The sequence below is a fragment of the Erigeron canadensis genome, chromosome 6 (assembly GCF_010389155.1).
Source record: "Erigeron canadensis isolate Cc75 chromosome 6, C_canadensis_v1, whole genome shotgun sequence".
In the NCBI taxonomy this organism is placed as follows: domain Eukaryota; kingdom Viridiplantae; phylum Streptophyta; class Magnoliopsida; order Asterales; family Asteraceae; genus Erigeron; species Erigeron canadensis.
Window position 1 is genome coordinate 24,857,183 of NC_057766.1, and position 27,579 is coordinate 24,884,761.

The 27,579-nt window shown below is 32.2% G+C and overlaps 3 protein-coding genes across 5 annotated transcripts; 2 read left to right on the forward strand and 1 right to left on the reverse strand.

Moving 5' to 3' along the window:
- The first annotated feature begins 10,962 nt into the window (after positions 1–10,962).
- Positions 10,963–16,798, forward strand: LOC122603649 (histone-lysine N-methyltransferase ASHH3-like). 3 transcript variants are annotated; one of them, XM_043776416.1, is made up of 14 exons: positions 10,963–11,172; positions 11,248–11,332; positions 11,454–11,577; positions 11,888–12,008; positions 13,860–13,959; positions 14,043–14,121; positions 14,201–14,372; positions 14,446–14,526; positions 14,990–15,104; positions 15,333–15,360; positions 15,470–15,557; positions 15,710–15,758; positions 15,847–15,946; positions 16,422–16,798. In XM_043776416.1, the coding sequence occupies exons 2-13, from the start codon at positions 11,312–11,314 to the stop codon at positions 15,922–15,924; spliced, it is 1,056 nt and encodes a 351-aa protein (XP_043632351.1). In that variant the 5' UTR covers positions 10,963–11,172; positions 11,248–11,311; the 3' UTR covers positions 15,925–15,946; positions 16,422–16,798. The 3 variants fall into 3 exon arrangements, with proteins under 3 accessions (XP_043632351.1, XP_043632349.1, XP_043632350.1); XM_043776414.1 differs by having other exon boundaries at positions 10,964–11,172; positions 14,990–15,152; XM_043776415.1 differs by having other exon boundaries at positions 10,964–11,172; positions 11,457–11,577; positions 14,990–15,152.
- A 362-nt stretch (positions 16,799–17,160) lies between these two features.
- Positions 17,161–18,490, reverse strand: LOC122605060 (protein PLASTID REDOX INSENSITIVE 2, chloroplastic-like). The gene is made up of 3 exons (XM_043777934.1): positions 18,170–18,490; positions 17,948–18,043; positions 17,161–17,713 (listed from the first exon to the last, which is right to left on the reverse strand). The coding sequence occupies exons 1-3, from the start codon at positions 18,401–18,403 to the stop codon at positions 17,525–17,527; spliced, it is 519 nt and encodes a 172-aa protein (XP_043633869.1). The 5' UTR covers positions 18,404–18,490; the 3' UTR covers positions 17,161–17,524.
- Positions 18,491–20,078: 1,588 nt separating this feature from the next.
- Positions 20,079–24,512, forward strand: LOC122605385. Its single transcript, XM_043778326.1, has 3 exons — positions 20,079–20,249; positions 20,368–20,531; positions 24,031–24,512. The coding sequence occupies exons 1-3, from the start codon at positions 20,135–20,137 to the stop codon at positions 24,112–24,114; spliced, it is 363 nt and encodes a 120-aa protein (XP_043634261.1). The 5' UTR covers positions 20,079–20,134; the 3' UTR covers positions 24,115–24,512.
- Positions 24,513–27,579: the final 3,067 nt, after the last annotated feature.

Below are 27,579 nucleotides of genomic sequence, written 5' to 3' on the forward strand. Positions count from 1 at the left end.
AACATACATTGATACATATAACAGTACGTCAAGAAACAGTAATCCATTAAAATGGATCATTTAGCAATTAGCATTATATAATTAAATAGTTTTGGTTAAGTATGAGCCGATTTCAAGAATATAAAACCTCAAAACCCTTTATAATGTATTATTGATATGTAAGATGTCTAAAACTCAAAATTTCACTACAAACGATTCTACATACTTAAAATGGTTCTAAACTTTAGATATTGTATAGATGCTTATGTAGTATGATGAAATTGAATACCTAAAATAAAATTAAGTTTAGAAAGTGAAGTAAAATAAAATAAAAAGGTCTAGTATGATCCGCGGAGGCCGATTTCCAACCTATTAGAGTTGTTATTTTGGAAAGTAAAATTATATGCGTTTTGAAAGAGATAAACGTAGTTTTAAGAAAGTAAGTTGAATCATGTGTTTTTAAAATAAAGTTTTTAGTGACGAATTTTATTTTGCAACGCAAACACCTATAAATCTTATAATTTTTCGTTACACCTTTACTACCCATTGTCTAGCTCATCTACAATATCTTTTTTTTTTCTTCCAACTATCTTCAAATAATAAATACAACATTAACTAGTTTGGGAAAAAAGTTTCGAGTTGAGATTATGAATAAGGGTTGGACCTAGAGCTAACCGTGGACTAGTGTCGGCTTAAGCTTTTTGGGGGTTTTAAGCGAGATTAATTTTGGTGGCCTAATTGATTAACATACAAATTAAAGTAAATACAAAACCAGAAAAAAAATTAAGTAGTTTATCTTATATACTAGACTGCTATGTGAAAAGAACGCAAAGAAGCAAAATTCTGTATCATCTTTATGAGAAAGTCTTCAATATAATCACGATTTAATCATTAACTCGTTGTTGGAAATCGTTTTTGAGAGTGAAAATCAACGGTCAGACTTTTTCAATTTCTTAATAGTTAGTTTTCTTTTTTAAAGGTTGTAACTTCATTTGTGTGGTGTCTTTTATCTAAAGGTAGGCCATGAAGTTTATTTTCCTATTTGTTTTCTTAGGCATTCTTGTTACCCTTCGATAGTAATAACATTTAAGACAAAAATTTTAAGTCTAAAACATTAAACCCAAAATATAAAAATGGGGGTCTTTGTATTTTTAGGGCCTTAGGCCCATGCCTAATCTATAATATAACTAAAAGAGGGGTTTGGGGGTACACTTGGCACCCTTAATTCCCCTCCTTTAACCTAATCCTCCATCCTTATTAATCCTCTAATTTTTTAATATTAATCTAATATAATTTACACTTTTTGGTTTTCCATTACCAATTTACACTTTAAACCCATTCTAAAACAATTAATTTTCACTTTTTGGTTTCCCATCACCAATTTACACTTTAACCCAATATAAAAATAATTAACTTACACTTTTTGATTTTCCATCACCAATTTACACTTAAAAATAATTAATTGACACTTTTTGGTTTTCTATCACCTATTTACAATTTCACCCAAATTAAAAATAATTAATTTACACTTTTTAGTTTTATTGTTAATCTATAATATAACTCACGGACGACAACAAAAAAAGCTACAATCGACTACATAAGGGTTTTCTTTTTATATACTTTGCACATAATTAATAATAATTATTATTTTTTAACATTGAATTCTTATGTTATTGTTATTATTATTTCTTTTAATTTAGTTTGTTGTTCATTATAGGTTCGTTGGCTTTTTCTTCAACAAAAAAAAAATATAACCACATTAGTTCATCTTGAAGATCTTAAGCCAACACATGTTAACCATCATTTACGACTCCATGTTGTGCATGTATGGACTGTTTCGGAGTGGAACAACCCGAAGAAAAAAATCAAAACGTTCGATATGGTCTTTGTTGATGAATTGATATGTTTTTCAAATTATATAGTTTACACTTTTAGAATATAAGGGACTGTAATTGTTTATTTAACTAAAGTTGAAAACAAAAGGGTAAACTGAAATCAATATTTATATGTAGTTAATTTCCGTATGTTTCTTCTTTAGCTTTCGTATTTATTAAGTTGTGATATATGACTTAACTAATCTAAATATTATATATTAAATCTTGTATTTGTAACCTATATTAACTCTTAGTATTTATAATTATATCTTTCTATAACCTTTTAGATATAAAAGTCTGAATTTGCTATGAGTAGGTTTCTAATTACTTTAATATATTAATTTTGATTATTTTGATATCGTTTTGAAAGTAGTTCATTAATGGTGTATACTTAAGATTTATGATTAATCTTTCTATAAGTTTTTAGATAAAAAGTCAAATTTTGCTATGAATAAGATTATGATTATTTTAATATATCGACTATGATTATTTTGAATCTGTTTCGAAACTAGCTCATTAATGGTGTAATTTTTTAGCCGCCGTTATTCTATCAGGGGAAAGTGCTACATATTGAGATGACGTTGAATGTTTTAGTATGATTATTTAGCATGGTAAAACAATTCATCATCTTAGTTTGTGTATGACAGATATACTTCGGATCTTATGAAAAACATGATATCAATTTTAAATAATACCTTTAGATAAAACCCTTTACACGTTATGTTTAGGATTTAACACAACAGGCGATGGTTTTGCAAGGTTTTATGCTCGATTCTTTTTTTTTTAATCAAAATTTTGTTTCCCTATCTTTCTTGTATTAGCTGATAAAATTATTTGATCAACGTTTAGAGTGTCCTTGGTTGGGTTCCTTTTTTATCCTAGATAATTTTCTGAATCTGTATGCAAAGATGTTTATTCGATTCTTATGGTAATTTGTTTGGGGTTTATTTTTTAAAATTGAATTAAATACATAGAAACACACTAACAGAATTTATCAGTTTTTTTCAGTTTTTTTTTGCTATTGCACTATCAGACATGACTCGGTCAATGGTGAATAGGCGGTAAATTTTAGGAGTGTTTTGACCGATGGAGTGGCTATTCAGCTAGCAAATTTCCAAGTTGATTTCGGTATATCTATTTAATATATGTGAATTTTAATTTTTTTGCTTTGATTAATATATTTTGAGACTACCTGTCCAATGGACGGGCCTGAACACTAATCTCCTTATATAGGAAAGCAGGCACTGCCGTGGAGCTAGGAGCTAAATTTTTTCCCCTGAACCATCCTAATACATATTTGTACTTTAAAGACTTTTAAGGTTTTAACGATTCTCAAATTCATACATAAACAAAAATATCATTTTAAAAAAGTTTATTTTAAAGTTTGATGCTTTAAGTCTCTATAAACTTCCAGAGCTCTTTGCCAAATATTATACAATCTTGGGCCCTTAATTTAAGAGTTTCCCTCATATGAGCTTATAAAATCATAAAGATAATTATTTGATAGGTAAAAAAATTTTATGATCTTAGGGCGTGTTTGTTCTTTTAACAAATAAATGACTGAATTGATAAAAAATGTATGTGTGGATTAACTCAATATATATAATATTCTTTTTTTTATTAAGTCACAAAACAAATATTTTTTATTGACTTAATGAATTATGTATTTTTCCAATTAAGTCCATTAAGTAAACAAACATGACCTTAAACTAATAAATACTATCATTTCAAACTTCGATAAGTTAAGTGCCTATTAATAAGAGGTGTCTATAGGGCGGTTTGATTTGATTTTTAGCTAAAAACTAAACCAAAAAGTTAGGTTCTTGACGGAAAAACTATTAGGTTCGGTTTTTGTCAGTGTTTTGATTTTAGTTGCTAGTTTTTATAAACGTTTTTTTAAACAAGTTTAGGTTATTAAGTTTGAAAGAAAACTTTCGGTTGTTAAACAGACAATATGATAATAAAATCAAAAAAAGCTTATAACATTGTACTTAACTAACTTATCTTTTGGGTGTTTATATGGTATCCAATTTTTGTAAACTAAATTGATTTTGGTATATATTTCACTTAAAATATATAGATGATTTTTTTTATACATTCAAAAAGCAAAAAGTTAAATATATTGGCATAGTTACTATACTTTAAGTAGTAAAATATATATATTCCTATATAAAGATTATCACTCATTCTATTTTTAGAAAAAGTTACTCAAATGTCACAGGGGAATTTACCAAATTGTCCCTTAATAAAAACCCACTATGGAAAATGTTTTATAAATTACCAACTTTGCCCTTAATTAACTAATTTACACCATAAACCCTTATTTTAATATTTAACACTTTAAACCCTAATCTTCTAAAACTTTTCACTATCACAATTACATCAACCTACACCACTTGACACCGCCACCACAACCAACAGTACCATCACCACCACCACTAGACCGTCTTCTACACCACCGCCGCCGCATTGCGCGGGTACCATGCTCGTAATAGTAAAACGTGATAAACATAAAATAAAATAAATAATATATATTTTCGTTTTGTTGTTATTTTTATGGTTCAGTGTTTTATGAAATTGAAACCGAATTTCAAAAATAGGATAACCAACTGATTTTTTATTATTATTATTGGTTTTCAATTCGATTTTATTGGTTTTTTTTTTGTGTGGTCAATTTGTCGCTTTTTCGTTTAGATTTTACTCATCCCATCGTTCATGAAACTTATGATGAAACATGTTCTATTCATTGTCACGTGTAGTCTGACTTATTTTGCTATCCATGTTCATAATTTTATATAAGGCAGGTTTCATTCATGTGGACTACATTTTGGTTTTGCTTTAACGAAAGACAAAATGACGCTTGACATGATGGTGTAATTTGTTTCATGTAATGAATATATATAGGTTTGGTTGTAAAATATACTTTATATTCTCTTTAGAGTTAAAAGTATTTCTCCTTTGATAATTTCAGTCTAGAATAACACTTTTACATAGAAATAGAGAGCATTCGGATAACAAGCTACATCGTCAACCTCTTTTCTTATCGCTAACCCAAGTTTAAAAACTACATTTTTAAACCTTGGTATCATAACGTTATTATAACGTTACTCTGCATGAACTGTTAGACTCTATCAAGTAGCTCAATAACTTTATGTGCAAATAAACCAAAATTATCAAATAGAAAAGTTTTTTAGAAAAACACGAAACATCATTTTACATCTTTATAACATAAATTACAATAATTATGAAAACAAGTATGACATTCTGTAGGATTTTTTAAATCTTACAAAAATGAAAACAAATATAAATAAAAAGTTTGATCTTGATTAAAATATTATGTTAACTTTTATTTAATTTGTATTAGTGTCACTTGTAATTTTACTTTTAAAACTGATTTGAATTATAATGAATTAATTCTTTTTTTTTTTTTAATATGCCAAGAACTCAAGATAAAGATACTCAACTATATATTTTGATTCTATCAAAAATGTAAAGTTTTAAGCAATGTTTTAAAAACCAGTATTTTAATTATATCGGTATGGAAAAATTTTTCGGTATTACCGGTATTATCGGAATTACCGGAAATACCGGCCGGTAAGACTATTTTAGTTTATTTTATTCTTATTCTACAAAATTTGTTACAATTTAATGAAAAAAACAATTATAATTCACTCAAAAATAATACCAAATTGGTATTTCATAACAAAATATAAGGTTTAAAGTTCACAAATAACTAAAACTAACATTAATGTGTCATAAAAGAATATTTAAAAAAATTTCAAAAAAAAAAATTAATTAAAATTCCGGAAATATCGGAATGGTAATACCGAAAAATACCGGCCGGTATGAAACAGTGGAAATACCGAAAAAATACCGGGATTAAAATACCGGAGTAGCATCAAATACCGGTAATACCGGCCGGTATATACCGGTATTTAAAACATTGGTTTCAAGAGAAAAAAAAATATAAGTAAAAGGTCGTTCTATTTATATAACAGTTTATTGTATTTTTCCTCAAGAATGATAAAATAAGTAAATAAATGAATTTTTTTTTTATTTTTACTTTTATTAAACATTTCTTTCATTTATTAAATGATCGTAGTTCATTAAAAAAATATCGTTTATTTTTAAAAAAAAAAAACATTACAACTAAGGATGATGAGTCACTCTCATGCCTAGCCATGCTGGTACGTACGGTTTTTTGTTTTTTTTTTAAAGAAACTTCATTTAGGTTTTTATAGATAAATATGTATTCACCATATACATATTTATTCGACAACGTGGAATACCAATTTATTTCAATACGACCAAAGGGAAAATTTAGAAATTTCGGCATTACCTCATCGTAATATCAACAATCAATACTTGCTTGTTTTCAATCTATACAACCTTTTTATAAACAACCAAAATACTTGACATGACTCAGTTTAACGATCACATCGCCAACTTAAAGAGAATTACATATTTAGTTCCAAAATATGGGCTATTAATGTGACAATAATAATATACTCGGTTGTAATTTAAACATAACACTTACATAAATCTTCGGCAAGTGCTCATCTACGGCTATGACTTTCCCTGTGCTTATCCCGTTGCTCATCATTAACGCTAAACTTATAGGCACCTACAACATTATAGTTAAAGGAATTAGCACAACGCTTAGTGAATATATAGAAAGTAAACATATAAATGTTCTGTATTATATAAAGTACTTGTATATCATATTGCGTGAGATAAACTACATGATTGTTTGCAAATACATTCTTTCAGTTGTTCAATTATATGGACCAAACTACACGTATATAGTCAACCTCCGTATAATCAACTCTGGCTGCTAAATATAAGAGGGTCACTCTATCAAACTATAAGAAAGTAAATAATACTGCTATATGCATAGAAGAGTTAACTGCTATTCTTTAATGGTTCCGTTTTACAACATCAATTTATATACATCTACAAAAGCTGCACATTAGCCTTATATATTTGAATTTACTTCACACAATCACATGACAATTACATAACAATTAAAGCATGTATGATTACATAACATATACACTTAGACAACAAAACATCTAGATACACATAACAACTTGACTAACAAAATTCTACAATCACATAAGAATTAAAGCACGTGTGGTTGCATAACAAACACACTTACACAACAAAACATCTAGGTTACACATTGTCAATCCAACAAACTTCATGGTATCACCAATCTAGCCTACTTAGCTTTCTAGCTCACAAATAAGTCGATTCAGCGTTATAATCATACCTCAATATACAACATCAACAGCCTAAATTCTGCCTTTAGCATGATCATCATCTAAGGCCAATAACAATGGTTAACTGCAAGTACTAGCTATTAATTTTCAAGCTGCTTAATTATTACCTAAAAATTACAACTATAATAAGGATTCTGCTTATTACATTATGAGGTTAATATTATCGATAACAACATTTTTTGCCACTAACTTCTTTATTATCATACTAATTACCATAATCTTATCAAAACAACAATCTCATTGCTACAACTTATCTATCTTCATAATTTTAACAAAAACCATATCACATAACTAAACAAGACTGCATATCAACTACTGTTATATTAGTACCAACTGCACTATTACATGAAATCGATCACACATAGATAACCGAGTTCTATATAATTCAATGTTACGGCTCAATCATTAATAATATATTTAATAACAGCAATTTCAACACATATTTTCAACAATTAAAACAACTAAACAAATACGACATTATATAACCGTAGGATCATATGAAGTCTCTTACGCATATGTAATTTGCCCTCATATGATCAACCTGCCAGTTTAAAATCTTATATACTCACCTGTGGTCTTGCTACAACATACTTTTGTATTCCTCATAATCCTTTGTTACCTATTAACCAAATTCATATAACCCATCAACATCTATACATATTGTCTTTTCTAACTTTTTCTTACCGAATACTTCTCAGACCAATTATTTTCATTTTCTTATCATTGTTTCATCATTACCTTACAAAGTTTTTCTTAAACTTTTTGACACATAACGTGACACAAAAACTATCTCCAAATCTTACCAAATTTTAATATATGTTTCATAGTTGAGCCCGGATTTTAAGAAATTAATATGAACCTAAACAGTCACCTTCTTTTGACCTAGGCTATTTTTATATAACTATTAATTAGACTAAAAAGCTAAGAAATTGTACCTTAAAAAGATATCAAAGCCTATAATTGATTATAAATGATTTGACATATTTGGTTTGATTTGAAATCCGCTATTTCTCCTCTTCTTTTTCTTCTCCACTTTTCCTTTCCGGCCGACTCATCACCGCTTCTTTCTTTCTTTTTGGCCGACTTACACTTTTTTTTTTAGAATGATCAAATGATCATTAATTGTTATTATATTCCTAGAATTAATTTCCATTTTATATTAAAGGCCCTCCTTTTTAGAACTATTTTGCACTTTTAGTCCTTTTAGTAAACGACGCTGAAAACAATAAGGCCGACATTTGATTTATGCGGCTTTTTAAATAAATCTACATTTATTCATTTGATAGATAATACTTTTAGTAATAAAATATTACTGCGAAATTTGGGGTATTACACATGCCTAGCAATCCACAAATAACATAACTCCACATCTTCCATGCTTAAGTCATGCCCAACCCATGACAACTAGGGATGACAATAAAACCCGAATCCGACGGGAAAACCCGAAATCCAAAAAATTCGGGGAGGGTCGGGGCAAGCTTATCGGGCCACGGGTCGGGTTTCGGGTTGACTATCGGGTTTTTGGTTCGGGTTCGGGGCGGGGATCGGGTCATGCTTACCCCGACCCCGATAATATATATATATATATATATGTAATATTTTAGTTAAAAATATAAATACCACTAAATAAAAGGTGTTAGATTTAGGGTTCTCATTTTATTCACACCGCCACACACATATAGTCTGTGACTCTGTTCCACACTTTCATTCCATTCTTCAATCTTCTTTTGCTGTTCCATCTCCATTTTTCAATCCACAGATAAATGTTATTTAGTTCCATTTCCACTCTTCTAATTACTTTTAAGGTTACTTTTAGTTACTAGATTTCTCTAAAAAAAAACTGTTCTTTATTCTTGACTTACCCACTGATTCTTGTAAAAGAGTTCTGTTGTTGTTGTTGTTGTTATTATTATTATTATTATTGACTCACCCATTGATTATGTATTGTTGATTGTCTTTTGTAGGAAATGGCCAATGAAAGTGGAATAAGTATGGACTACTCATTTTGAATTGACAATTGGTATTCTTTTCCTGAAGATTTGATGTCTCGAGGGATTGCCTGATGAAAAAAGCTTCCGTTTTAATCTACCTATGCATTAGCTTATGAACTTGGTCTTTGTTTGTTACCACTCAACAGTCAACTTTTGTATTAGTTCATGAACTTAGAACTTCTATTGTGTTTAGACCTTCTGTCACCTTCTGTAACTTATGTTTGTGTGGCTTTGTGTGATGAAAAAACATTCTGTATTTGCCTCATTTCGGGCTGGGTTCCGGGTTTCATAATGAGGATCGGGTATCGTGTAGGTTTTGGGTACAGTTTTATCCACGATGGGGATCCCCGATAAGATACCTGACGGGGATCGGGGTGGGTTGGGGTAATGGTTTTCTTATCAGGTTCGGGTTTACTACTACCTGCTCCATTGTCATTCCTAATGACAATCATGCCTCCCCATGCCTTGAATAAGTTAATATTTATTTTTTTAATTCATAATATATTTAATTTAAACAACTAAATAATAAAACATAATTCATTCATTTAAAATTAGAATTACATAAAACCGAAAAAAAACATAAAAAAAAAAAAAAAACATACATAAAAATCGGGAAAAAAACATTAAATCGAAAAAAAACCCATGATACTAGCCATCAAGGTGTGTTGAAAAAAAAAGAGAATTCGAAACTAAAAATAAAAGAATTCGAAGAACTAACCGGACGTTCTTCGTGCCATGTTTAAGCAATCGTCAAATCTATCCGGTGGTTTACCTGTTGCAAGTTGTCGAATGGCCTAAGTGTATTTTTCTAAGGCAGTGAAACCTTCCCCCCTCGCATCTTGGCCCTCTTGAAACCATTCGATATTCGCTTCAATATCGTTCACAATATTTAAAAACAAGCTTTTACTCGTACGAAACCAAAGGCGAAACATATGGTCGGGAAACTTTGGTTCTTTCATGAAATAGCCATCCATTAGAGATTGACGAGCCTTTTCACTAAAAAGGGTAACGGCCTCTCGAGGAGTAAAGGACGAGCAAGCCGTGTCTGCAAATGGCATCGTTAATGGCTAAAAAGGTTGACATGGTAGTACGTACCTGTGGAAAACAATAGCTCGGACGAGGATTCGGGAAGTATTACCTCCACATCGGATGAGGAAGAAGATGATGAATACATTGTGAAAATGTAAATGAAAGTGTTGTAGTGATTTTGTTGTTTGAGTGAAAAATGTAAAGAAAAGTGTATTGTTTAAGTGATTTTGTTGTTTGAGAAGTGTTGTATAAATATGGAGAGAAAAAGAAATTTTTATTTTAAAGTGGCATCAAACGATCATTTTTGACCAAATTTATCTCCCTCTAGCGGTCAAAAGCACGTTCTCACATGCCATGCCTAAATCTTGATGGTGGTGTTTGCATGGGCATGCCATCATCTTAAGTGATTATTATTATTATTATTATTTTATTTTCAAAAAAAAGTAATTATATTTTTTAATTTTATACTTTCATTTTTTATAAAAGCAAAAGTTACGAATTCAGTTTTCATATTAACGTTTGTTGGTAATTTACATTTTTGATAGTTGGTTGCTGGAATCGATCGACATCCCACGAGGTTCAATACTTGGATTACCTTTTCTATAAAGTCAAAACACCGCGGTTAAAAATTAAAACCCATATAAGGCCATAGGGGTGAAACCGTTATCTAATGAAAATCCCCCAAAACCCAGTAAAATCTAATCTAAATTCTCACATACATACATACTTTTTTACTGCGTGTGAGCCGTTACAAAGTACAACAGTAAAATCTAATTTCCTTCCTTCCTTCCGTCCGTCCGTCCTTCGTCCATTCCTTCTATCACTTCACTTTTTACTTCTGACTACTTATGTACGTACTTCTTTTCCATTCCGTTCAAACCCCCCGTCATACGACGCCGTTTTGCAACTCCATTTCAATCTCTCATTTATTCTTTCAAAATTCCTCTCAATTTCATCTCCACGCGCTTTATGAAGATTCACCCCTGCTAGGGTTTTCACTTCTTTTTCGTATTAACTGTAATTATTTTCAGATCTAATTGTTTTTTGTCATTATATATTATATTATTTTTAATTATATTTTGAATTCTGTAGGAACTGCAGAGATATATACATATATATATACATACACAGACTTGAATAGAGCAATTTTGAAAGGATGCCTGCTATGAATAATAAGGTCCAATTGCTTACTGTATCTATATATTATTTATTTATTCTAATTAGATTAAATTTTTAGTGTTTTGATATAATTAACAGTTAATGTTTTGATAATTTTGTATGGTGATTGATTAATCCAGAAGGTCGAACAAGGCGATATCGGGCAAATGTTTGAAAAATTGGCGAAAGAGATCGGTGAACCCGTTGATTTTGAACTTCCTGATTGGTTAAAAAAATCTCAAGATTATACTATGATAAGGCGCAGTATCCTTTTTTTTTTTTTTAATAATGTTGAGGTTTCTTTCAATTTGTTTATATATATACTGAATTGACGAAAAATGAGTGTTTTCATATAAACAGTATTTACGGAAAACGAATGTGTTCATATGTACATAAATTACGGAAAACGAATGTGTGTGTATATATACAGAATTTACGGAATATGAACGCGTTTTTTGTTTTTTCCGTGCATTCCTGTTGACATTGGGTCTCAATGTCTTTCTCGTGTATATTTATATATTGCTTGTGTAGTTGAAATATTGTTTTGATTTGTTGGGATTAACATAGATACAAGATATATATCTAACAACACAGAAGGTTAAAAAACGAGTACGAGTAGAGGATGATGGAATATTCTGCTCCTGTAGCTCAACACCGGGGTCTTCTGGTGCATGTGGTGTAGACTGTCACTGTGGGTAAGTCTTAACGATTAGTTAGGATACTTTTTTGTTCTGTTTTTACTTTGCACTGTTAGACACTTGTATAACGTGGGTGACTGTAGTTTATATCAAACCTGCCTGATGCCGGATTAGATGGTTGATTCAGTTTTATGAATTCGGGTATCTGGATCTTGTGGAAATTATTGTTTTAGAATGCAGGTTTTTTGCACTATAAAGCAATAAACTAGAGACAGTTGACCAATTTAAACTGCATCTGCAGCATGGATAGAATAAGTGACTGTCATTTTATACGCTTTTATTCTTGTCAAGATGGAACGCTTGAGTATAAACTAAAATAAAGATGCCCTGTATTCTAAGAAATTTGAGGAGCTGTTAGCTCATTTTATCTAAAGATTATCTAGGCTAGTGTACCCTGTATTTTCATTCCCTTTAATACAAGTTCTTCATTTCCCTATAGCTCCAAGTAAATATGCGAAACTAGCGTCTGTGATTCTGTACCAAATGCATGCTTCCTTGATCCTTGGAGTGTTGTAAATATCGGATTTATCGGTCGATATATCGGTTATCGGCCATTCACCGGTAAGAAAAATGACTTATCGGGCAATTTATTGTTTTGGTCAGATGTCAGTCAAACTCGGCACTTAGTGGTCAATATCGGCACGTATTGGTAAAAAAAAATTGACCAATTTTTTTTATAATAAAAAACTGGGTTTTTTTTTTTTTTTTTAAAATCAAATATTAGGGTTTATTACTTTCTTTAATTCAATTTTTTCTAGCTAATTTTTAATTAATTCTTTAATTTTTGAGTTAATCTTTAATAATCTATTGATTTCTAGTTGTAAATTGTAATTACTTTCTTTACTACCGTTTTTCCCTTTTGAATATATTCTATAGATACTTAAATTTCGAAACTTTAATTGTAATTATTTTCTTTTCTATAGTTTTATATTCTAATTATTGATGTATTGCATTACAAATTGTTTATTTGTTAGTATATATATAAATTTTAGATGCATTCCTTCACATTTTAGGGTATCCGATATATCCCCGATATATCCTATTTATCGCTTATCGGGGGTCGGCCGATAATAAACCGATAACCGATATTTACCACCGTAAGTGAACATTGTTGGACCCTATATGCATATTTACTTGGAAAAAAAAGGTCTGATGTTTGACTATTAGCCAATTGTATGGAATACCCATTGTTCATAGTGACAACCTCTTTTTCAAAGTTAATTGTTTAAGTCAAAGTTGATATCATGAAGACTTTTGTATTGATGACATGCAGTAATTGAGATATATTGCAATAAATGGGACTTCCTATGATGGATTTTTTGCTATTTTCATTCTATGGAGTATGTTCAACATGTTCAGGTTTAGTTTGATAATCCTCCAACATTCTTCAGCAGTTCAGCTAGCTGACTTATGAATTAGGGTAGTAGACTAGCAGTACTCTTTTGGGCCATAGTATTCCGTAGTCCACTCTTTCATGGAAATCAGGATAAGCTTGTTCCATTATCTTGCAACTGGTTGTTAATGAAAGATGCAAGTAGTTCATCTCTCAACTCAATACTTACTTACTCAAGAGGGGCTAGATGTATAGTTTTACATTTAACAGCTTTTTTGAAAAGCAGTTTTTATTATTATTATTATTATTATTATTATTATTATTATTATTATTATTATTATTATCAAACTTTACGGAATTACGGAACCATATTATTTACTTTTAATGTGCACTTTCTTGGGGTAGTAAGGTGCTGCCTTCTGTTGGGAGTGCTTGATCTTTAAGAAATTTTTTTACTGTAAAAATGTACTCTAGCATTAGCCATTTTATGCTCACAATATCATTTCATGATGCAGGATGCTACAATCGAGCTGCTCGTCTAACTGTAAATGTGACCAGTCATGCCTGAATAAACCGTTCCACCAACGGCCTATGAAGAAAATGAAAATAGTTCAGGTGTATATCATTTTAAAAACAGATTCTGTTGACTTCTTTTCTTTCTTTTTCTTTTTTTTTTTCATGCTAAGTTGTTTTTCCAGACTGAAAAATGTGGCTCAGGGGTTGTTGCCGAGGAGGATATCATGCAGGGGGAATTTGTAATCGAATATGTGGGAGAAGGTAACCTTTCTAAGTTAAGAGTATGTTTCATTTCAGAGGTAAGTATGCTGTCTGACTTTTCTTTTTTAACAAAATGTAGTTATTGATGATAAAACTTGCGAGGAAAGACTTTGGAGAATGAAACGCCAGGGGGAAACAAACTTTTACTTGTGTGAGATTAACCGAGACATGGTGATTGATGCCACATTCAAAGGAAATAAATCAAGATATATAAATCATAGTTGTTCTCCAAATACAGAGATGCAGAAATGGTTATCTTTGTCTTTGTTTCTAAATTTCATTGTCATAACAACGATCATTGTCTAATAAGAACCCTCTGTTCAGGAGGATTGATGGTGAAACGAGAATCGGCATATTTGCAACTCGGGATATAAAGACAGGCGAACACCTCACATATGATTACCAGTATGACCACATTACCTGGCATTCTTGACTTTTGGCTTTTTTATATTTCTGTATGAAATGCTCATGTAAAATTATATCTGGTTCCATGGTTGGTCAATGTACTATATGGAATGCCATAAAGCCAGTTTAAAGTGAAAATGGGATAGCTTTTTTTTTCAATCATTGTATGGTTTTATAATGGTTTGGCTTTTCCTGAAACCCTCTTCAAAAATGAATTGTTTTAATATATTATGTCAAGCATGAAAGAATTTAAGATTCAGTTTCTGAATATGGTTTTAGGAGAAATTATGCATTATTGTTGCACTTTGACAGAATTCGACCCCACTTTGGCTTATTCTATTTTTACCTGTTTGATCTGGCTTGATATAAAAATTAATCTGAAACGTCCCAATGTTTTTAAGTAAATGGGTCAAAGTTATACCCCGCATCTTTTGCTGGTGTTTAAGTTTAACAAAGTTAGCAGGTTTGTGCAGTTTGGGGCGGACCAGGACTGTCACTGTGGTGCTGTAGACTGTAGACGAAAACTGGGAGTGAAGCCCAACAAATCAAATGCCGCATTAAAGATAGTTGCATGTCAGGTGGCTATAAATTCTTCAAAAGTAAAAGCAGTTCTTTCTGGGAAAGATGTATGTATTGTGTTTTTCATGATGATTAAAAAATGTATTATGGTGGTAATTTGTAGTCATTATCACTGGTTCCTCTACAGTCTAGGATTAAAATCTTTCAACGTGATGTTCTACTAAATTCTCATTGTGCGTCCTTTAATTAATATTTAAAGTAATCTGAGCTATTATTCTGTTATACAGGCTTACAAGAATGGTGTTCGACAAGCAGGTACTAAATCTCAATTCACTTTGTTTAAAGTTTTGATTATATTAGTTTGATTTGTAGAAGCCAAGAGATTGTAAATTTGTAACTTTATTTCCTTTGTTCCTGTTTGTAGGAGGTTCAAGACAGGCGAGTGATCAGACAAGAACATCGCTCTGTTGTATTGGGAAAGTGCTCATGATAGTACGACCTGGGCCAAAGAGGTATAACTTCATTTTGTTGAGATCTATGTTTTAGGAATTTCCAAAGTATCAGTGGGAAGTGATGGTTTGAAGTCATTTATATGGAAACAAACCAGTTGCCACAGTTGCTAAAGCAAAGCTGCTAATAGTTTCGCGTTGATTTTTTTTAATAGCGTATTTGGCATCATCAAGCGATTTGATGTTGACTCAAGAAAACATTTGGTAAGTACAGTTTCGTGTCATTGTTGCAGCTAGTTTGTGACTTTGTGGTAGTTTGACGATTAAAGAATCCCCTTATGTTTTCATACAGATTATGTTTGAAGATGGTAACAGTGAACTCCTTGATTTGACGCAAGTTGATTGGGAGCTTTGTTTAGATAAGAGATGACCATTAAAACCTCTTACTAGAGGTAGCTGTTCGAATTCAATTACTTATAAAAATGGAGTGACTTGGCCTTATATATATGCTTAATGGGTTAAAAGGGTTCTATAAGTTCGAATTCAATTACTTATAAAAATGGAGTGACTTGGCCTTATTTATATGCTTAATGGGTTAAAAGGGTTCTATAAAATTTTAGCTTAATAGGGTATGGGTTGAAAGGGCTAAATGTTTGCGTAAAGGGAATTTTATGAATCGTACAACCTGCTAAATCACTTTAGTCCAAAATATTATATCAATTGTGAATTTGTGATAATAAACCTGTAGTACCGTTTAATACATTACTTTTTTAAAAATCTAAAGAATAGACACAAATGTGCTTGCTTGTTGAACCCAGTTCTGCTTTGATCCACACTTGTTACATAATTTGTTTGGCTTGCCCATTTCTACACCAATGAAACGTTTTCTAGAATGTTTCTCAATGCTGGTTGGTCCATTGACTACAGGTATAGAATGAGAACATTTGTTTCTAGATCTCGCGTGCTGAAACATCGACGCAGCAAGTATTATTCTTTTGATCTGACTCATAAGTGACTAAATGGTCAAATCAGGGCTAATGTCTAGCCTTGCATATCTTTTTCGAGGGCTGTGGCGTCGTTTTAGGTCTGTTGCTGACTTGCTGAGTACAAAATTCTTGAATCCGTCTTCCTATATGTTGTTTGTTGTATTCTAGTAATGTCTTCACAACTGATTTAATTCTTTGTAAATTTGCTAGATAATTGTGAAGATGAGTTCGTTTTTGGTTATCCTCTGTCACCAATACTTGGAAAATTGTTTTCCATAATAGTTTACTGTTGGATCTTTTACTCATTGGTTTTGTCAAGGTGAAACTGTCTCTCAGGTTTGGTCTTTTATTGAAACCCGAATGTCTTTATATACTTTCTTACCTTTAGTAATTACCGTATACAGAGAAACCTTGTCCACAACAAATGGTGTTACAAAGTTGGATGAATGTTCATCTTGAAAACAAACATATCTATAATAGATATAAGGGTATCGTTGTTTTTTTTTAATTGCAATGACTGACAAAATTAAGCATCATTTAACTTTATGGTTCAGGCGTTAATGATTCTTGTTTTTTTTTTTGTCATGCTCAAGAAAATTCTTGTAAATGTTAAATTGTATCCGTCAAGATTTTGAAGTTGAAACATATGCAAAACAAACATGTAGGATTTGAACTCAAAGTTTGGAAGAATAAAAACGTCTAAAGATGTCTTCTCCTTTTTAAGGCACATTTTACGTCTTATCTATCATTTTTCAAGATAGAATTGTTGAATACGAAGGATTCAAGAGTATATCATGACCTATTACACAAGATGCTTGTTCCATGGCATACAACAGGAAAATAATGATCTAATACCTATGACAATAATAAACTCCATCCCATGAACAAACATGATGCTTTCATTCCTTGTTTCGTTTCCATTTGCTGCCGTCTTTAAGATCAATCTAACTTGTTGTATGACATATGATACACAATAGCATATTAATCAATCAAATACCCATCAAAAACTGTCTGATCAATCGGCAAATGACTATGGTTGTTTTGCTAATCACTGCCGTTCCATTCCTTCCAATCTTTGTCAACATGATCTTGTGCCCATTTAACTGCAGCACGAGCAGCTTGTGGCCCTCCAGGTAATTCACTCTCGTTTATCGTATCCGCCATCTCCCAAAAAGGATCAACCATGAGTGTTCCCGGACCTCCATATTCCTCGTTCATAAATTTTGCAAATATCTATTCACACCATAAAACACAACTCAATTATAAGCCTTTCCTACATACAATCGATATCCTGCCAATTATCGGCTGGTCCCATGGCCAACATTAGAGAGGTAAATTGCGTAACTAAGGTTAATGGTCAAGGGGACATGGGTGTCGAAGCTTCCGTTTCTATACCATAAGGGAGAAATTTCATATTTATATGTACAAAGACATGAATATCTGTATCTATATAATATATAATATTACCTCAGTACAAACATCAACAACTTCATCAACAGAATCTTCAAAAACTTCCTTGTTTGACAATTTCTCAATAAGATGACTTCTAAACTTCTCAGTTTCCTACATAGGCATTTCAACAAACACGTAGTGTGCACCAAATCAAAATTACCTCAATTTATTTATATTTATATATAAAAAAAACTAGATACAGAAAGCGAAACAAATATCATACATAGGAATACTTACAGCTTCAGCAAATTCTGGAATGGGGTCTGGGAATTTGTATTCGGCAGCTTTGACAATTAGGGTTTTAGGGTGGTTTCTTTTAGTGGAAAAATATGTGTTGTTTTTATGGAGAGTGAATTTTCTATTAAAAAGGTTATTTTGGTGATGTAATCTTGGAATTGAAACACATTTTAATGAAGAAGAAGAAAAAGGGATTCTTGAGGAAAGTATTAAACAAGAAGAAGCAGTAGCCATCTCTGTGTGTGTTTGTATTATCTAGAAACGAAGTCAGTCTGTGACTGTGTGTTTGTTTTCTCTTGGTCTAGGGCTTATAAATTGCTTAGATTATACAAGGAAAATGATATTTGTAACTAATATTATTTTTTGTTGAAAAAACTTTAGAGAGGAATGGATGTAAAGTTTTAAATCTATTGTTTACCGCTGTTCAATGTAATGAAAAATAAATCCTAACAATTTAAAGAAAATAAATTTTCTAGACCACCACCTATCTATCTCTCCTTCCGCATTGTATGTTGCCATGTAAAGTTTTAGATTACCTATAAATAGGGGTATAAACGAGTCAAGTCTACTCATGAACTATTCGAACTCGATTTGTAAAAAACTCGTGTCGAGCCGAGCCGAGCCGAGCTTAAGTGAGTTCGAGTCGAATTCGAGCTTAATTGTTGACTTGTTTATTAATCGAGCTCGAACTTCGAATCCATAACTCGATTAAGCTTGCGAGCCTAAACGAGCTTTTATATATATAATATAATAATCATTTTATATACATATTCTTATATTAATCGAGCAAACATATGCTAATCGAGTCGAGATTAAACGAGTTTTTTTGACGAGCCTTTAATAATTGAGCTTAGTTTTAATCACTTGCCGATCTAGAGCTCGAGCGAAGCTCGAACTTATTTAGGTTTTCCGCCAAAGGAGGCGAACTCAAATTACGACCCTAGCTCGAGTTTAAATGCTAAGATTCGAATGAGCTCGAGCTCGAGCACTGGCTCAGGCTCGAGCTCGGCTCGGTTCGTTTACACCCTTACCCACATAGATGATCTTAATTGTACAAAGAAAATAAAATATTAACAATAAATATCAATCATTGGTCGGTTTAGTCATTTAAGCTTAGCCACTTAACAACAAACCTTTTGTTTGTAATACTAATAAACGTTTCGCACGATGTAAAAGAATAAACTTTTTGGTTTATATACAAATGCAAATATGTAATAATATTAGTAATTTTCTCTGTCAATAATAAAATTGATGAATAAATAATCAAAGTCATCTTCCTCCACTTAGGATGAGGAAGGTGATGAAGACATGTTAATGAAAGTGTTGTGTAAATGAAAGTGTGATTGTGATTTTTTTGTTTGAATGAAAGAAATTGTTGTATGAATGGAGAAGTGTTGTTAAAATATATATATATTTTTTTAAAGTCATCAAATGGTCATTTTGACTAAATATATCCGTTCCCAATGGTTAAATGCTCAAATTTTCGCTCACCCATCCCATGTCTCTCCGGCAATTATGCCTAGAACCTTGATGCCGACCCCATGCCTAGGTATTGGCGGCGGTGTCAGGCATGGGGCCAGACCCATTGCCACAATCTTTATAGAACATTTACTATGTACAATCAAAGTTGTTTTAACACATTTTTGTCAATGATTTAAACCCAATACACTAACTGATCATTTGATTGTATTTATTTTTTGATACACTACAAGATCATCGTAGTGTTACCAAAATTGTATAATCCACGAGTCAATGACTCAATGGTGTTTTAGATTAACGGTCTTAATGATTTTCTAAAATATGAAGAAAAAGTTAATATAAAAAGGAACAATCAAGTGGGTCTCGAATGAACCGGGTAAACTATTTGACCCGCTTAGGGCTCTAACCTCTTCTAAAACCCCCAAACCCATTTTCTCATTTATTCACTCTCAAACCCACCTCCAAAAACAACTGAAACAAAAACAGATGGCATGGAGGCAATCGCAACACACATTTTTAAATCGAAATCTGATTTTTTCTTCATTATTTCCTTCCAAATCATTTTCTGCTAATTTTTCTTCCAAATCAAATCCTTATCACGGTAATTTTTATATCATAATCCATCGAATTTTGTTTTCTTTCTTTATCTATTATATATAATATATATATATATATATATGATGAGATGTAATTGATTGTTTGTTGTTGTATGTTAACAGTGAAGGTAGGTATACCTGAGTTTCTAAACGGGATAGGGAACGGAGTGGAGACATATGCCGAAAAACTCGAAGCCGAATTCGGCGATTTGCAGAATCTGTTAGTTGCTCGTTCTATGAAGCTTAAGAAACTTAATGTTGGTGCTGATCCTAAAGTTTGCAAACATGTAAGCAAAACCTCATTTTTAATGTTGAAAAAGCTATTTGCTTTATAGATATAGATATAGATATAATGAATGTTTGAAATATAGTTGTAGAAGTAAGTGTGTGAATTAGCTGGATTAGAAATGTGATAGTGGATGGAATTTTTTGTCGGGTTAAAAAAGACATTTAAACGCTTTGAAAGTCATGCGAGTTAATTTCGTTTGTAGTCAGATCATGGTCTTAGAATTACAACAAGGTTTTTTTTCAGATGGTGCTTGACAATATCTAAAAATGAAGCTTTTTGTTATTTGGGAATTAGGATAAAGCTTATGCAATTATACTATTTTGAGTAAGAGCTAGATTTATGCATCTTTCTCTGCCTATGTAACTCAAGATTTTGATTTTCGTTCAGACCGAATGTATCCATATAAGTTGTTGAAGATGAACGCTGAAGTTATATTTTGTACTTGGGATATTATCAACTTGATCTAGTCACATCCTATAGTTCAAGACTTTAGACTAGTTTTTCATTCGCCTAGGACTTAAGTGGTTCCCTATTGTATTTGGTCAGTTAAGGCTTCTTGTTCACCTTGTCCTAGTCTGCTCATCTGTCTAGCAATAGTTGATGAGTTGGGATTTACAGTTGACAACCGGAGATAAATCTACATTTTGCTAAAATGAATTTCATTAATTGAGTTTTTATGATTGGAATGATCTTCTGGACCATTTGATCAAGAAAATAGTTTTTAGATATGGTATTACCCAACTGGACATTTAATGCCTCTTATGTCTTTCAGCCAAATGTTGGTCACGGGTTCAAAACCTTTGAAAGGCATATTGGGAAGTCTTTGCCAATGAGGTGGAGCATGGGGGTTTTCTCTAGCATTAGCTAGTTTCCTCCAAAACGGTAGTGGGACTTCCACCGCCTGTCATGCCCTCGGATTGACTGTGCTGGTGACGTGGTTGATCTCTACCGGACGATGAAGAGGCATGCCCCTGAGTCAAATCAGGCAATCACCACTGTTGTTCAAAAAAAAAAGAAAGATATGGTATTAGTGGATGCGATTGACAATTAGTTAGGTTGTCTTAAATGTTTCGTATGTTACAAGTTACAGGGTCTTTGATGGTGGTGTTGGGGGGGGGGGGGGGGGTTGTGCTCTGAATCTCTGATAAAAACCACTTTTCAGAGAACATATAGATGTGAAACTGTGGATGTAGAACTCACCTAACTTATTATTTTTATTAGTGAGGGAGTTAGAGTGGGACGATGGGTCAAATATCAAAAGGTTGATGAAGTGGTCCTGTTAAGGTTTTGAAGGCAAAGGTCAATTCTTTGATCAAGTATACTTTAACAAATGTAGAGTTAAACTCTCAAACCTATCTATAGAAGACGGCTGATGACCAATTAAATAGAAAGCCCTTGAAGGGTTGTTTAAGATCTTGCTAAGTTGCTGCTGGTGCTGAAATGAAGTCTATAGAAAAAGTAACAACAATGGTACCCAAAGTCGGCATAAGTGGGGTATGGGGGAGGTGAGATGTAGACAATCTTATCTCTACCCTAAAAGTTCATTCCTTCCAGCCAAGTTGTGCTTTCAAGATTAATGATTATGTTAGTTATGTTCAGTACGAGTAATATCGAGTGAGAGTGTAAATTTTATAGTTTAGAAAGAAAATCATCTTAAAGTAAATAAAAATTGATAAGGTTTAGTCTACTTCCATATGTTGGATCCACAAAGTTACTGTCGATTTTTACTGAATAAAACCAAATAGCAGGACGATCCACAAGAGAAGCAAAGACTGTCTGTCTAAAAGGTCATCCATAATTTCAAATTGCAGAGCCATCTTGGTAGTATAGTATTGTAGTGTTGATATATGCTCGTAAAGTTTGTGTAAATAACTCAATGCCATTGTGTTTGTTCTGAACTCCATTATAAATGTACTAGTTCTTTTCACTCTTTTATAGGTTTGTTTTCTAAACTAATTTTCCAAAATAGATGTAATTTTAAGGAATAGAGTAGTAACAACACATGCTTATAGATTCTACGAAATTTGAGGCTTCTGACAGTGTAAAGTATAACCAAGGAAATAACAAGCCGATATAAGGCTTTGTAAGATCTGATTAAGTTGAAGGTGGTGCTATAATCAAGTACATTTAGGAAAGTATGAAAGGTAAATTTAGTCCTTCCGAGGATGGAGACTCGAGCCATCATTGTCAGGATGATGTTAAATGTGCAGCATCAGTGCATAACATGCATGATAACCGATAAGCATAGAAAGATAAAGGGAGTCAATAGAAAGATAAAGGGAATCAATAAGGTTTTGTGCATCTTTGTCTGCACTTTAGTGCATCTAGGAAATATCAGCTGTTGTTTAAAGAATTAAAGAAAAATAGCTTTTTCCCCGCTCAGCCAAAAAGATGTTATATTTGGGAACTAGGTAGTAGGTACAATGTGAAACCTTGATGCTAAGAGCAAAGTTGCTTGAGATGATTCTTGAAAACTTCTATGATAAAGCTTACAACTCTTATGGAATGTTCTTTTCTATAAATGGGTTCCATGTGTATATTTGAAAGATTTACGCAAGTTTACGCTGGGTAGTAAAATTTGAAAGGTTGATCTTCTATAGGAGGGCTTTATCTGAACAAAGAAAATCAACAAAGATTGAGACGCATCATTAGGGGTTAGGTATTTGAAATTTGATATGAACCATGGGACACAACCAACTTTACTAAGTAAAACACTTGCTGCCTTTGTTCAAACATACTTCTTTAAGCATGAGGTGGTTTTATGTATCCTTATCTGTCCTTGTGATTTATCTCAGATTTTATTATTTTCATTTTGACCCGTAAGATCCATGAATTGGTTTGGTGTACACTGTATGGGGATGTTTACTAAACTAATCTGTCAAAATAAACTAAAATATAGGAATAAAGTAGATATAACACATACTCATAGTTCCAGTCATATTTAGTTATCAAGTAATATAATAATAAAAAATATTCGGCAGATGTACTTCAACTTATAAGATGGTGTGTGAAATACTTCTACTTTTAAGTAAAAATGGAACACTTTATGTTCCTTTATTATCATCTAGTAACATAGTATTACTGCTTAAACATTCAATCCTGTTTCACTGACTATATATACCACATTGCCACAACCATATTGTGATTTGTGAACTTTCAGATACGTTGAATTTGGTGGTATTGATTTAACCTCTCTGATCTGCATTTGTTGAATTATTGATATTTATGCATTTGAAGCTTTTTTACTATTGGTCAAGATGCCAAGTCTCTATAGATATGAATTATTTTGATGGTGTACGGAAAATCGGAAATAGTTTCGTTTGTTGAATACCGAGCCACATGTTATCATTGTTCTGGTGTAGTTACATGATCAGTATCTCTTGCGCTGCTCTTGTTAGAATATAATTTTACTTGATCCAGTCACCGCATTAGTTCAATTTTTCAAGACTGATATTATCTCTTTTACTGACTTCAACTCTCTGTGTTTGATGCAACAGAGGAAGCTGATTTTGAAGTATGCTCACAAGTACCGGCTTGGACTTTGGAGGCCACGAGTCGAAGTTCCAAAGGCCGATAAATGAGAGTGCATCTCTTTGTTGCTGGGCCATAGAAATGTTTCTTTAGATAGTATTCGAGAATCTGAACTTGTTTGCTAGTAGCTAATCTTGTTTTGTTTTCCGTAATTCCAATAAGCGTTTTGGGATTTATTAAGCAAAATTCTTGGAATTATAAAGTAGCCTTGAGGGTGTTATGATGTTAGGAGCCTTGCAATCATTCAATGGTCAGAGATATCCGCATTATGCCAACCAGATAATTAGTATGTGCACAAGTGAGAGTCTGGTAATATTTATAAAATCGGTATCCGATTTATGTTTGATAAACTGATTTATTAAGATGAAGTTAAATGGTATTATTGTTTCTTAAAACGAATATAAAATCTAGTTCATGTAGTTTGTTTGTTGAAGCTTCAAACTCTAAATTGTCTGTGTTTTCGTTCTCTTGTAAACTGTGAAATGTCAAAATCATTGTTGCTGCCAATGCAGACATTCAGTTGTAGAAGGAAAATGTTATTTTCTTCTACAAATAGACTTGCAAATCATCTTATGAATGAGTTGGCCCGTGAGAAGAAACGACTTGATAAGTTTGTCAAGATTACAAAACTTGCTGTCGAATTTGAAGTTTGGAACCTGCAAAATGGAAAGAAAGAGAAATGGAGCGAATGATGTATAAAAAGTAAATGGGCATGAGTTTATGATATGAATGAGTTTTTGTCTTTATGATACTCAGGATCATTGACTTGGTACGAAATGGGTCTGGTGAGAAAGATTGTATGATCATGACTCTTTCTGTGACTATAGTCAAATAAACGTCATTAGCCACTTCTATACCATGACCACTGTCGTTCAAGCTTCTTTAAGCAACACATAGCTGATGTCAGTATTTTCTTTTCCTAACATTTGCTACTACTTGATTCATACAAGGCTTGCAATGTTGGATAGTGCAAAGTATTCCTACAAGGTAAGGCTGACAATTCTGATACGAAACTTGTTAACACGACATGACCTGTTTTTAACAGGTTTCGTGTTTAATCTGTGTTTAATCTAAAAAACAATTCAAACATGTAAATAGGTTTCTTGGCGGGTTTTTATCGTGTTACCTTTTAATTTTCGTGTCTGAAAAAAATGACATAATTAATTATCATGTCGTGTCCGTGTTCAACCCTAATAGGTCTCGTGTCTTATCGTGTCATGTCTTAACAGGTCGTGTCAAACCTGTTATACCAGCCTTAAGGCATCGGTTGATCGACTTAATTAAGATTAGCGATTCGATTACCGTCATAGTAGTCATGTCGCAAAAAAAGAGTTAGCGACACAATGGAGATGACGCCATTATTGTCGCTAATTTTAGCGTCTTACACCTTGATGTCGCAAAAATCCGCGACTTTTTTTCTAGAGACATCACACCTGACATTGCTAAGTGAGACGCCGGCTTCAAATATGTCGCTAAATAAGTCGCCAAACATGTCGCTAAAAGATGTTTTTCTTGTAGTGCTTGCCATATGGTACCTTTTCATTGGATTACCTTTTTTAATCTTTTGTATCTTATATGTCATGTGTTACTACTGTTGGTTACCTTATTTCTTAATAGAAGATACACTGATTGAGGGTAGTGTGTTTTGAGTAGTGGCTCAAGTCAGATAATTAATGTTGAGGCATAATCTAATATTGATATGTGACATGTTTGAGTTTCGAGAATCTTAATTGTAATATGTTGTTGATTGTCAGCTTGATATATGTATGAGATTTTGTTAAGATGTTTAACGAGTAAATAGTGGCGAATTCAGACGTTTATAAATTGGGGTCTAAATAAACTAATCACTAAAACACATGGAACTTCGGGCCTAATTAACTAAGCTCAAATTGTATATTAAAAAATAATTTCATTAAAAAAAAATAATAATAAGTTGAGGGTGGGGTAGTGACTACCCTAATTGAAGGTCCGCCACTACTAACAAGTGTTTTGTGTGAACTTGGATATCTTGTCCAGTTTTAATTAGTTACACTTGTTTTTCTTTTTGTGAAATGATGTTGTTCATTAGGTTAGCTAACGAGGTTTTAGATAGAAGATGTGCGAGGATTGGTGATGAAGGCATTAGTTACCTTTAGGTTGATTTGTATATATATATATTTTTTTACAACACATATTACAATTATATATATAGGAGAAGTGAGTATTGAGTATGGATTGTCTCCCATCTAAGCATGAGAAACCTTTCACATTTTTGTTTCTTACTCAAAAATTCATGGGACTCAAGATATATTTATTTAAATTTCAACATATAATAAGTTATTTATGTGTGAAGGGTTCTCTATCTAAGCTTAGATGGGGGAACAACCTCATATTTACTTTTCCCTATATATATATATATAAGTGGAAGGGAATATAAGACTGTTAGATATCTAAGTTGGGTGAAAAACACCTCACATGTCATTTTTTAAACCATAAAAAACATGAGGCCTAAATGTTTATTCAAAATATTAAAAAATTACTATGTGAGGGGTCTTTCACCTAAGTTGGGTATATAACAACCCCATAGCCAATGAAGGTCAGTTCAACTGGTCAGAGGCACTCCCGGTTTTACCTAAGGTCTTGAGTTCGATCCTTAGGGTTGTCAAAACCTTAGGGTTTTTCCCTAGGAATACTTGTAATGGCCCATGGTCAACATCTCGTTGTCTAGGGTACATGCAAGGCTTCACCATTATACAGTGAGGTTTCTCCGATGTCCTATGCCGACTGAATGTTCGGAAAAAAAACAACCCCATACTCACTTTTCACACACACACACACACATATACTAGTGTTTAGGCCCGTCCAATGGACGGGTAGTCTCAAAATATATTAATCAAAGCTAAAAAATTGGAATTCAAATATATAAAATAGATATACCGAAATCAACTTGGAAATTTGCTAGCTGAATGGCCACTCCATCATTCAAAATACTCCTAAAATTTTCCGCCCATTCACCATTGACCATTGACCGAACCATGTATGATAATGCCCTATATAATAGTGTTCTCTTAGTGTGTTTCTATATACTTAATCAAATTTTTAAAAATAAACTCCAAACAAATTAACCATAAGAATCGAATAAACATCTTTGTATACAGATCCAGAAAAATTAATCAAGATAAAAAAAGAACCCAATCAAGGGCATTCCAAACGTGGATCAAATGATTTTATCGGCTAATGCAAGAAAGATAGGAAAATAAATTCTTGATAAAAAAAAGGAGTCGAGCCAAAAACCTTGCAAATCCATCTTCTGTTTTGTTAAATCCTAAACATAACGTAGTTCAAAGGATTTATCTAAAGGTATTATTTAAAATTGATATCATGTTTTTCATAAGATCCGAAGTATATCTGTCATACACAAACTAAAATGATGAATTGTTCCACCATGTTAAATAATCATACTAAAACATTCAACACATCAATATGTAACATTTACCCCTGATAGAATAACAACGGCTAAAAAGTTACACCATTAA